The sequence below is a fragment of the Dromiciops gliroides genome, chromosome 3, assembly GCF_019393635.1.
Source record: "Dromiciops gliroides isolate mDroGli1 chromosome 3, mDroGli1.pri, whole genome shotgun sequence".
NCBI classification, from domain to species: Eukaryota; Metazoa; Chordata; class Mammalia; order Microbiotheria; family Microbiotheriidae; genus Dromiciops; species Dromiciops gliroides.
The window spans coordinates 582,160,985-582,172,637 of NC_057863.1; the positions used below are offsets into that span (position 1 = coordinate 582,160,985).

Here is an 11,653-nt window from a genome sequence, read left to right on the forward strand (position 1 = left end):
ATGTCTGATTGTGGATTCATATTCTATCTACTATGCCATCTAGCTGTTTCATATAACCACTTTGGTCCTTACCTTTCTCATGTGTAAATAGGTATCATAATAATCACTGACCTGCTTAGGTTATTTTGAGGATATAATAAGAAATTAGGCATGAAAATACCTTGCTAAATTTGGTTATCTTTCAGCTGTGGTCTTGTCAATTATTATTATGAATATCATTCACATCTTCCTCCCTAGCTACCCTCTTGACACTTACTACTCCTACCCTTATATTCTTCTTATGTAATCCTAGTTGGGCTCAACATATTCTTCTCCTTTAATCGCATAAAGGCAGAAAAGGAGAAACAAAGAGAGGGGAGTGAGAATGAAGCCCTTTGGCCACATACTCATTCAAGGGTAGGGAGGAAAAGATTTTAATAGTTTATACAATCCACATTATACTAGGCAAGATATCTGCAAGAAGGAGTAGAATTGGAAAGACAATCTCTGTCTGTGTATCTATACACACATACACACACATATATATCTATCAATATCTATCTATAAACATATGCAAACACATATACATGCATACATACATACATACATATATTCCTTTCTCTCCTTGGGTGGAACAAGAGACTGTTCCTTCATTGTTCTTATCAAGAATTCCACAGGCTTATAGGAAAGAGAAAAGGGCATAAAGAGAAGAAATGGAGAGAGAACAAAGGGGAAGATGATTGAGGAAGGTATCAGGTGCCTAGAACTTCAGGAAATGGAAAATGATGAAGCCAGAAATGAAATAAGGTTGGAAAAAGCTTTGACTTTTGCTCAATCAAGCATTTTACTAAGTACTGACAATGAGCCAGCAGTGGTGCTAATTGCTATGGATAGAAATGAAAAAATAAAACCTAGTTCTTTCCCATAGAGAATTTCTATTCTACTGGAGCAATAAAACACATTCACTGATGAGTAAATGCAGGGCATATGAAAAATTAAATACAAATAAATGTAGAACAAGGAGACATTAACAACTTTTTGTATCAGGGGAGGCATATTATTTTGAAGGATGTGGTACTGGAGTCTAGTTACTTGTGGTACAGAGTACAACATTGTGGATTCCAAGGGGTAGGAGTTAGGATGGAGAATTTCATAGAAATGGGGAATAGCATATGAAAAGATAAGGAAACAGAAGACTTAGTTTCTTATTTGAGGAAAAGCATGTAGGACAGTTTGGCTGGAGCGAGCACAAAATGGGAGAAGTGGTCAGCCAGCCAATTAGCCTTTAGTAGCATCCACTATGTGCCAAGCATCCACTGTACCAAGTACTTGGCACACAAAGAAAAGCAATAGATAATCTAAAGGAAATCCCAGTCTCATGGAAGAGACAACATGAAAAAACCATGTACAAATGAGATACAGATATCCACCCCCATAGAAAGAACTAATAAAAAGAGCACTTGTGGATTATACATATATAACCTGGTTGCAATCTTGTGGATGGGGGAGGAAAGGGAGGGGGGGAGGGAGAAAAATTTGGAACTCTAAATCTTATGAAAATGAATGTTGAAAACTACCCTTACATGTAACTGGAAAAAAATAAAACAAATGTTTTCTGTAAACAAACAAACAAACAAAAAACAAATGAAATACAGACTGGATAAATTGAAGATAATCAGCAGAGGGAAGGTACAAGCATAAAGGGGAATTGGGAAAGACTTCCCATCAAAGGTAAGACTTTAGCTGAGATTTAAAGTAAGCCAGGTGAGCCAAGAGGTGGAGATGAGAAGAGAGAGTATTCCAGACCTAGGGATAGTCGATATTGCCTTCTTCCTGAAGAATCTGTAATATGGAAGCTTGAGTAATAACTGACAGGATTTAGAAGAAATTGTTTGGGTTTTCATAAATAAAGTAGAATATTTTATTCTAAAATAAAGACCAAGAAGACTGAGATGACCCATAGAGAGTTTAGTTAATTCAAAGTTGTTTGGGGGGCCTTGAAAGCATTCCATGAGGGACACTTGTTGACTCCTCCTCCTTTCTACCTCTAGCTACCTCTCAGCTACCTACTCACCACTGACTGTCTCAATTGACTGCTTTCAAAAGATCTACAAAATATCCATCAAAATGATTGTCCCAGAATATGAGACCATGTTTCTGGTAAGAGAAGTATGTGGATCTTATAAGGACAGTCAATTGTAGCTTACTTTTGATTACATTAAACCATGTATTATCTAGACAAAGGATTCTTAATCTGGGATATACTGACCCCCTAGGTTTCTGGATATAGATGTCAGGAGGTCGATAAACTTGGATAGGAAAAATACATTTTCATTTCAGTATAATTGAATTTCTTTGTAATCATATGCATTTTATGTTATGCCTTTCAAAACAATCAGTATTCCATGGATTTCACCAGACTACTTTTAAAAGTAAAAAAAAAAAAATTTAAAAACAGGGTATAGGCCCCTGATAAATACTCTAGTATTTATCTAGTTGCTATTTTCTACTAATTCTCTTTCTTAAACACCTTCATCATGTACAGGCCAATGGAATGAGGAAAATATCTGAACAGATTCATTGTTTATGAGTAGTTCCTGTTAAAGAGGGTACTAAATAAGGTACTGAAGAGGGAAGCACTAGGCTGAGCCAGTAAACTTAAGGTATTTTCCATGGATGGCAATTATCTAATTCTATCATTCTGGAAAAATGAAGACATAGCTATTGAGATTTGTGCAGCATGTCACTAACCTCAGTTTTTACATAATAGTCAAATGCTTCTGTTTTTTCTTATCCAGCTCTGAATTCAGCCAATAAGTCTATTCTGCCTATCCCTTATAACTCCGCATGAGAAAGCCTGGATGGAGCCTCCAGGCCCCTGGAGATTACAAAGTTCTGGAATAGGAGTCTCTGAGTATGACAAGGTCTCAGAGGATGGGTCGTCTGCTTAATGTGGCCATTTATGAATGATTTGTCAGGTGTATTCAGGTGGGAAGGGAATAGAGGAGGACTCTGAGGTGGGGAGAATGTTAAAGGGTTGTTCCAGTTGTATTTCCAGTGCTTACTGCAGATGTGCTTTGCACATAGTAAGCACTTCATTCTTTTCAATTATTAATTCATCTTACCAATTATAGGGTCACCTACTAATAGCCTCCTGGGAAATGTGAATTTTTAGAAAAGAGATCAATGAACAAACCAAGAAATCAGTCTTTTCAGAGCCCCTTGGAGACTCATTCTTGTTCTCTGCCCTGTGGTAGGGTGAAGAATTAATATATAGGGCATGGAGAGCCTGTCTTCAGGACCTCCAGTATTTCAATCACAAAGACATTGCCTTCAGAGCCCCTAGCATGACAGATACTCTTTTATAAGTAAGGTTTCTTTGGGAACCTTTAGGTAACATGGGTCAGAAACATTTTATGTATTGATCTGTGCCTTGTGGTCCAGTAGAACCTTCTTGAAAAGGGAGAAGTTTTCACAGAATAAAGATCATAGGACAGCTAGGTGGCCCAGTGGATAAAGCACCGGCCCTGGATTCAGGAGGACCTGAGTTCAAATCCGGCCTCAGAGACTTGACACTTCCTAGCTGTGTGACCCTGAGCAAGTTACTTAACCCCCATTGCCCCCCCCCACGAAAGAATAAAGATCACAAGGTTAGGGGCATCCCTACTTTCTGGGTTCAGACCTGTGTTGAATGTCTTAGTAATAGGGTGGTGATAGAGTGGGACTAATTTTAAACCTACCAAATGGCCTAGAAAAAAGAGAAGAGAACTAGGGAAGATTATTGGGAAGAATCTTGAGAGTAGTATGACAGTCTTGGCTAGTCATCCCAATATATGATGTTGAAAGTGTGTAAGATAGGTGCAATTCTTAATTGAAACTTGGCAGATGCCTTGAGTACACAAGTCCTGGAACCTATTAATATCCAATCCAATGCAATTAAATTTATTAAGTATTTATTAAATATCCACTATGAGAAAGGCATGAGGTAGGCACTTGGGTTTATAAAAAATGCAAATAAAATTCTCTAACCTGAAGTATCTTACATTTTACTCAATGTGGGCTTATTTACCTATGAAGAAAATGGGACTTAGAGAGGTTAAGTGACTTTTTCCAAAGTATCACAGTAGTGATTGAGAAAGCTGTGATTTGCAGACCTAAGACTACAAGTCAGTATTCTCATCACACCATTGGGTCCCTTAAGATTGTTTAGAAATAGGATGTTGAACACTAGATTACGTTTCCACCAGTCAGGCAAAATATGTATTCTATGATTTCTTGGGATTTGCACATAAATTTTGAAATTACTTCCCTCTTGTAAATATATACGATTGTTTGCCCTTCATTCTTGAAGAGGACCAAAATCACATCACTATGTTGGAGTCAAGGAACAGTGTGTCTGACTGTGGCTGATCAGACCAAAATGAGCTCAAAAGGTGCTGCCATGGCTGGGGCACATATAGTTGATATGGACATTTGGAGTGAAGATGTCTTTAAATTTTCACATCTCATGTTTCTTTTGAGCTAATGAAATTCTGCTTCACTTATAGAGCACAATGCCTTGCCAAACCTCACTACAGCTCAGGAGTGAGTAAAGAGGTCCTTGTAAAAAGGGTACATGCTGGAAGAATAATTATCCACTGGCAGCAAATTTTGGGTAGGGGGAATACAAAGGAAGGTGCTATTAGGGGGTGCAAATTAGGAACAAGGACTGGTTAGATTCTGAACTTGTATAGGGGTGTGTGAATAGAACAGGGGCACTAATCTAGCTTATATTCCTTGTGTGAGAATTGGAATGAGCTCTGGCCTGAAAAAAAAGCATGTGACTTTGATGTCTGGAAGTGACCTTTCTGGTTTTTTGTTTTGTTTTGTTTTGTTTTGGTTTTTGGTTTTTTGGTGAGGCAATAAGGGTTAAGTGACTTGCCCAGGGTCACACAGCTAGTAAGTGTCAAATGTCTGAGGCCAAATTTGAACTCAGGTCCTCCTGAATCCAGAGCTGGTGCTTTAGCCGCTGTGCCACCTAGTTGCCCCCCTTTCTGGGGTTTCGAAGGTCAGAGTGGCATCCAGAAGTTATGTCTAATGCCTGTGGGTCTTGTCTATCAAAGTTACCAGCCAATTAGCTTGGAGCTGTGTGTGTGTGTGTGTGTGTGTGTGTGTGTGTGTGGACAGCCCTGTTTCCAGTTTCACAGGGGGCTTCTGGGAGGAGCCATGGAGAAGAGAGGTCTTTCGGTTCTGGACTTGGGCTTGGTGGGAGGACAGAGGCCCACTCTTAGATCTAGGTAGATGAAGGTTGTTTTTTCTGCCCTCTCTCTCTCTTCACTAACTTCTAATATACTTTAAGAAATAGTTAAAAGTCTAAACTCTTGCTAAAGCTTCTAATTTAAGGTGAGCACTCATTAGATTTTAGACATCACAACTAGAATTTTAGACCTTACACTTGATAAGCTTCAGCAGTTAGTGAGGTCATATTGGTCACTTAATTATTCAGAATGATAAGGAAAACTAATACTTATTAACTTCTTGTGGTTACAAAGCACATCAACATGACATCTCACTTGAATCTAATAAGTCTCCAAAAAAAGTAGGAAACATCAAAAACTGGAGAATCTTGTCAATTCAGCGTGATTATGTTGGTATATGTTATTAGTTATATTTTTTAGTAACTAAAATAAAGGAAAGTTAAGGGCCCTACCTAAGGTCATACACCTAGGAAGTAGCAAATTAGAAACACAAGCTTATGGAGGTTCTTTTTTTTTAATTTAGAATTTTATTTTTCCCAAATTATATGTAAAAACAAATTTTAACATTGATTTTTAAAACTTTGTATTCCAAATTCTCTTCCTCCCTCCCTCTCTAACCCCTCTTAAAACTCAAGCAATTAAATATAAGTTATACATGTGTAGTCATGCAAAACATTTCCACATTAGTCAGATTGTGAAAGGAAACAGACAAAAAAATTAGAAAAGGGAACTAACAAAAAAAATTATGCTTCGATCTGTACTCAGATACTACCAATTCTTTCTCTGTAGATGGATCACATTTTTCATAAGTTCTTCAGAGTTGTCTTGTATCATTGTATTGCTGAAAATAACTGTCATTCATAGCAGATCATCTTACAATATTGCTGTTATTTTGTATACAGTACATTTCACTTTGCATCAACTCATGTAAGTCTTTCCAGGTTTTTCTGATAGCATCATGCTCATCATATTTTTTATACTAAACTACATTTATATAGTACTTTAAAGAGAGATTTCCTTAAAATAAACCCATGATGTTGATTACTGCAACAACAATAAAAGCTAAAATTTATATAGTACCTTATACCTGATGATGAATTTTCTTCACAATAGCCCAGTGAAGTAAGTACCCTCATCGTCATCATCACCATGATCTTACATTGCCAATGTCATAAGCTGTCTCTGGCTGGAAAATAATTTCACCCCATTGTTTTGTGGGTTCTGCTCCTCCTGGATTTGTCTTATGGCATTATTTGAAGTAATTTTAAGGGCTTTTGTGGGGAGAGCTCTGGGAAGTCATTGCCTTTCCTCTGCCATCTTAGCTCTTCACCCAGAATTCCATTTATGTATGGAGTTTCTTGAGCCTTTGAGAATCTTCTGCCTTCAAATCTAATTTTATTCTGACAACAATGTGTTGTCTTTCCTCTTCATGGTAATGGGAACATATTATTCCATGCTATACTCAGTATTCTCTATCTGAGCCATTTATTAGGAGACTGTTGCTACATATTTCACAATAGTATAACAGGATAGTAACTGGTTAGCTATGTTCTACATAGTGTTTTAAGATTTACAATGGACTCTATATTTTGTTATTTGATCCTATAAGATAAGTATTATTATTAATGTCATCCACAGGGAAGAAACTGAGGCTGGAAGAGCCCAAGAGACTTATCCAGGTATTCCTGACTCCAAGTTTAGCATTTTATCTACTCTTGGAAGTTACTTCTAAAATAATCTAATTTAAACCAATGAACTTTCATGAGAATAGGTATTATTTTACCTCTCAAAATTGATATAACTTTCCCTCAATTTATACCTAGTAAAAGCTCTGCCAAAAAAAGTTACTTTGTTCATGGTTCAGGCTCCGTACACAGTTTCTACCCCATCACAACCATCATTAGTTTCCTGGGGTCCTAGGACTATTCCCTAGTCTTTCCTCCTTAGCAATCTAAGCATTGCCTCCCGAATGTGTTTGGACTTCACACTGTAGATAATGGGGTTGAGCACAGGGGGCACTACTAAGTAGACATAGGCAACAAGGGCATGCACAATTGGGGGTGCATGCCTACCAAAGCGGTGGACAATAGACACTCCAATGACTGGGATATAGAAGACTAGAACAGCTAGAATATGGGAGACACAAGTGTTGAGGGCCCGGGCCCGTTCTCTAGGAGAAGCCAAACCCATCACAGTATACAATATGAGTCCATAAGAGAGGGCAATTAGGAAGGAATCCACAAAACCTGTGGACAGAACCACATAGAGCCCATATAGGATGTTGACAGTGATGTCAGCACAGGCCCTCTTCATTACGTCAGCATGGAAACAGAATGAATGTGAAAGCTGCACTTTTTCAGGGCAGAAATTCAGTCTCTTCAACAGGAAAGGCACAGGGAAGAGAGAAAGAGTGGCACGGGTCACAATAGCCATTCCAATCTTGCCAATGACACTGTTGGTAAGGACAGATGCATACCTCAGGGGATTAGAGATGGCCACAAAGCGGTCAAAGGACATAGCCAGAAGCACTGAAGATTCCATAACAGAGAAAGTATGGAGGAAAAACATTTGAACCAAGCAGGCATCAAAGGCTATGCGGCGATAGTCAAACCAAAGCACAGCCAGGGTGGTGGGAAGTGTGCACAAAGTGAGTCCCAAGTCAGTGAGAGACAGCATGGACAGGAAATAATACATGGGCTGGTGCAGACTAGGAGTCCTACACACAGATAGCAGGATCAGGCAATTACCTGTGAGAGCCAGAGTATACATGGAACAGAAGGGAATAGAGACCCATCCATGCACAGCTTCCAGTCCTGGAATGCCAATCAGCAGGAAAGCTGATGGTTGGAAGAAGGAGCTGTTGTCATGGGATTGGAGAAGGGACATCATTGAAAGAAAGGGTCTCTCAGACACAAAAGGTCTATCAATATATGACACCAGCTTAGACTTTACATAGAGATTCAGACAGAAGACAGGATCAATGTCTAAAGATGTTTTTATCAGGAATACATAAGAGACTGTAGACATTTTTCTAAGATTTTGGATACTAAAACTTGCTTTCCCATTGAGTTAGAAGGAAGTAGTATAAGAACCATTAATGGTCATCCCATGTCATATACTTTTCAGCTATTATGTAGAATTCTTTTCCTTGACACATTTCCTAGAATATAATTTTTTAAAAAGAGATTCAAAAAATTTGAATAAATTTAGATCAGAGATTCATAGCTTTTTTTTTTTGATGTGGGTCATGAGCTCCTTTGGAAGTTGGTAAAGCCTATGGGCCTCTTGTCAGAATAATCATTTTAAATAGTTGAAGAAAATACTAAATTTCAGTTAGAGGTTAATGAATATAGCAATGCATTTTTTCCATCCCAAGGTGATAGACCCCCTGAAATCTATTAACAGACCCCTTCAAGGGACATATAGACTCAAAGTTCAGAAACTTGGCTCAAGAGTAAAAGATTACTGACCAGTTACTAAGGGAGTCTGGCCATAATTGAGGCACATATTTGCCCTGTGAGGACTTTGTTTGGGAAGATTATCATATATTACCCCAGGGCAATTCAGAATCATTACCAGAACCAGAGGCTTTGCTTCACCCGAACATGGGGTTGTAAGACTGAATCCAGGGCCATGGAGTGGGCTCCTGACAGTCCTTAGCCCCTTTTATGAATTTTATTGAAAAAGAATTTCTGAAATTATAGATTAAGGGAATTTAGTTTAGATAAAAGAGATTTTAATCTGAGGAAAGGATGTTCAATTTTCAACCTTTTGTTTGGATTTGTAGAGTCTTGGCAAGAACTATAAGAGTTTTGATAGATCAACCAATGTCTATCTAGCAGAGTACCTTAAATAGGGTTGGCAATTAATAAATTAAATTGAATTAACTTTCCTTTTCCCTATCTTCTTTCCTCCTTCCATTTATTACTCTTGCTTTCTTGAAAGCTTGATACCAAGGGGCATGAGTTGATGAAGTAATTGAAATATAGGTCTTTTTCTACTTGCCAATTCCAGTTGTACAATATTTCTTCATCTATGCTTTCCTCTTTCATCCCATTGCCAACCCCCTAGCTCAGGTCTGCTTCACTTCTTATTTGGAATAAGATATTATTTGGAATTCTACCTTTAATCATCCCTTTTATCCATATACTACCAGAGTAATACTCCTGAAAAGTGTTGTGATGAGATCTACCCTTCCATTGATAACAAGATATGATGTAAATATCTTAAACCCACAGTGTGACCCCATACCACTTCTTTTGCATTGTATTTTTTCTTCCTCCAACATTTACAAATCATTTAAGAATCACTCGCCATATACAATGCTCTATGCTCAGAAGTAAAAATGCAAAATAATAATTAAAAAACAACAACAATTAAACACTCATTGAGGTTATATTAGAAATTTTCTGGCCTTCTTCCTGGTTTCCAGTTTTGTGCACTGATCACTCAATTCCTCCCACCTACACTTACCTTTTCCCACCTCTCCATTAATCCTTGTCTTCCTTTAAAAAAAAAATAAAAGCTGAAGCACAGCTAACTTCTCAAGTAAGCCTTCTCTCACTAATATCACCTATGTCCACTCATGCTTTCTCATAGAATTTACCTACAAATTTTCAATGGCATTACTAGGCACATTTACATTTATTTAGCAGTCTTAAGTATTTATTTTTTATTCAATTGTACTTTATTTTCAGTTCTGAGTTCCCATATTCCATCAACCACTCCCTTGCTCATTGAGAAGCCAAGAAAAGAAAATTGTTACAAATATGTCTCCTTCCAAAGTGTGGGTGACCTGCCTTACCTATCAAACAAATGACTCCCCAACCAGGTGGGTTCCTGACTCTCTCCTAGTCTTGAATGCAAATATCTTCTCAGGGAACAGGATATGCAGTCTCTGAGTATGGAATATCCTGCTCCTTGATTCAACCCATCCTTTTATCTCCCTCAGTCACCAAAGCTAAAATTAGAAATAGTTTTAAGCTCGTTCAGATCTTAATGCTTCTGATATAGATTAGGAACTGGAATTTGAAATTATATTATCTAAACCTTACCTTAGATCATAGTTTCATCAAAGACCTAACCTGAACAGAAAATTTGACTTTCAAATACAAGACCCTAGAGAAGCATAAAAAGGTAAACAGGAAAAATAAATTATGAGGGATGTCAAAAGATTAAACTGCTTATGTTCCCACATGGGAAGATGATATGTCTAACTCATAAGAAATTTCTCAGTATTAGGGCACATGAAAGAAATAAATCTAGACAGAGGGCACAGGTGGGAATTGATTATGAAGGGATATCTATAAAGTATTTATTTTTTGTTTATCTTTTTTTTTTGTAGGGTGGTCAGATTTGGGTGACATGCCTGGGGTTGAGCAGTGGGTGAGTGTCTTTTAACTGTGTCCGGATTTGGGCTTGGGTCCTCCTGGGTTCAGGTTGGGTGCTTTATCCACTGTGCCACCTAGCTGTCCCATGATGACATCTTTAGGGGAAAATTGAGGGTTGAGAGGATTGCATTGTGGCAGGGAGGGAGGGGAGAGATAGAATGGGGTGAAATCCTACATGGAAGAAACAGGAAAGGGCTTATGGAGTGGGGGGGGGAGATGGAGGAGGAGCAGGGCAGTGAATGTGCCTTACACTTATCAGAATTGGCTCAAAGACTTAATCTCATCAGAGTTGGCTCAAAGAAGGATTAAGGTACACACTCAATTGGGTAGAGTAATCTATCTAACCCTACAGGAAAGTAGGAGGGGAAGGGGATAAGGAGGGAGGGGTGAAAGAAGGAAGAGTAGATTGGGGGAGGGGGCAGTCAGAAGCAAATCCTTTTTTGAGGAGGGATAGGGTGAAAGAAGATGGATAATAGTGTAAATATCATGGGGAAGGGAATAGGATGGAGGAAAATAGTTAACAATAGTAACTGTGAAAAAGAGAAAAGGAGACTATAGTTTCATCACCCTTCAACCCAAAATTTCATAGAGTGGCCATAATATTAGTTGAAATAGGTGGTAATTGGGGGGTAGATAGGATTTTTTCTACTCACTCTACTCTTTCCTCTCTTGACGAGAGGGGGTCATGAGTAAAGAAGGAAGTAGGCTAAAGGCAGCAGAATGAGGGTGTTCAGGAAAAAGAGGAGCATAGATAATCCATATCCAGAAAACCTCTTCTCTTAAAGAAGAATATATCTCCAAAGTTTGTAAGGTTGTAACATACAGGCCTACAAAATATTTAGTTGTTTTTCAGTCATTTTCAGTTATGCCTGACTCTCTATGATTCCTTTGGGGTTTTCTTAGCAGAGATAGTGGAGTGATTTGCAATTTACTTTTCTAGCTCGTTTTTTTATACATCAAAAACTGAGGCAAATAGATTTAAGTGACTTCACAGGGTCACAAAGGTAGTAAGTTTCTGAGCTCAAATTTGAACTCCCAGAGAGGAGT

At 38.1% G+C, this 11,653-nt stretch overlaps 1 protein-coding gene across 1 annotated transcript; it reads right to left on the reverse strand.

Annotated features, from left to right (window-relative positions):
- Positions 1 to 7,145: 7,145 nt before the first annotated feature.
- On the reverse strand, positions 7,146 to 8,102 carry LOC122750125 (olfactory receptor 51I2-like). Its single transcript, XM_043996788.1, has one exon. It carries the CDS (start codon positions 8,100 to 8,102, stop codon positions 7,146 to 7,148), a length of 957 nt encoding a protein of 318 aa, XP_043852723.1.
- Between the last annotated feature and the right edge of the window lie 3,551 nt (positions 8,103 to 11,653).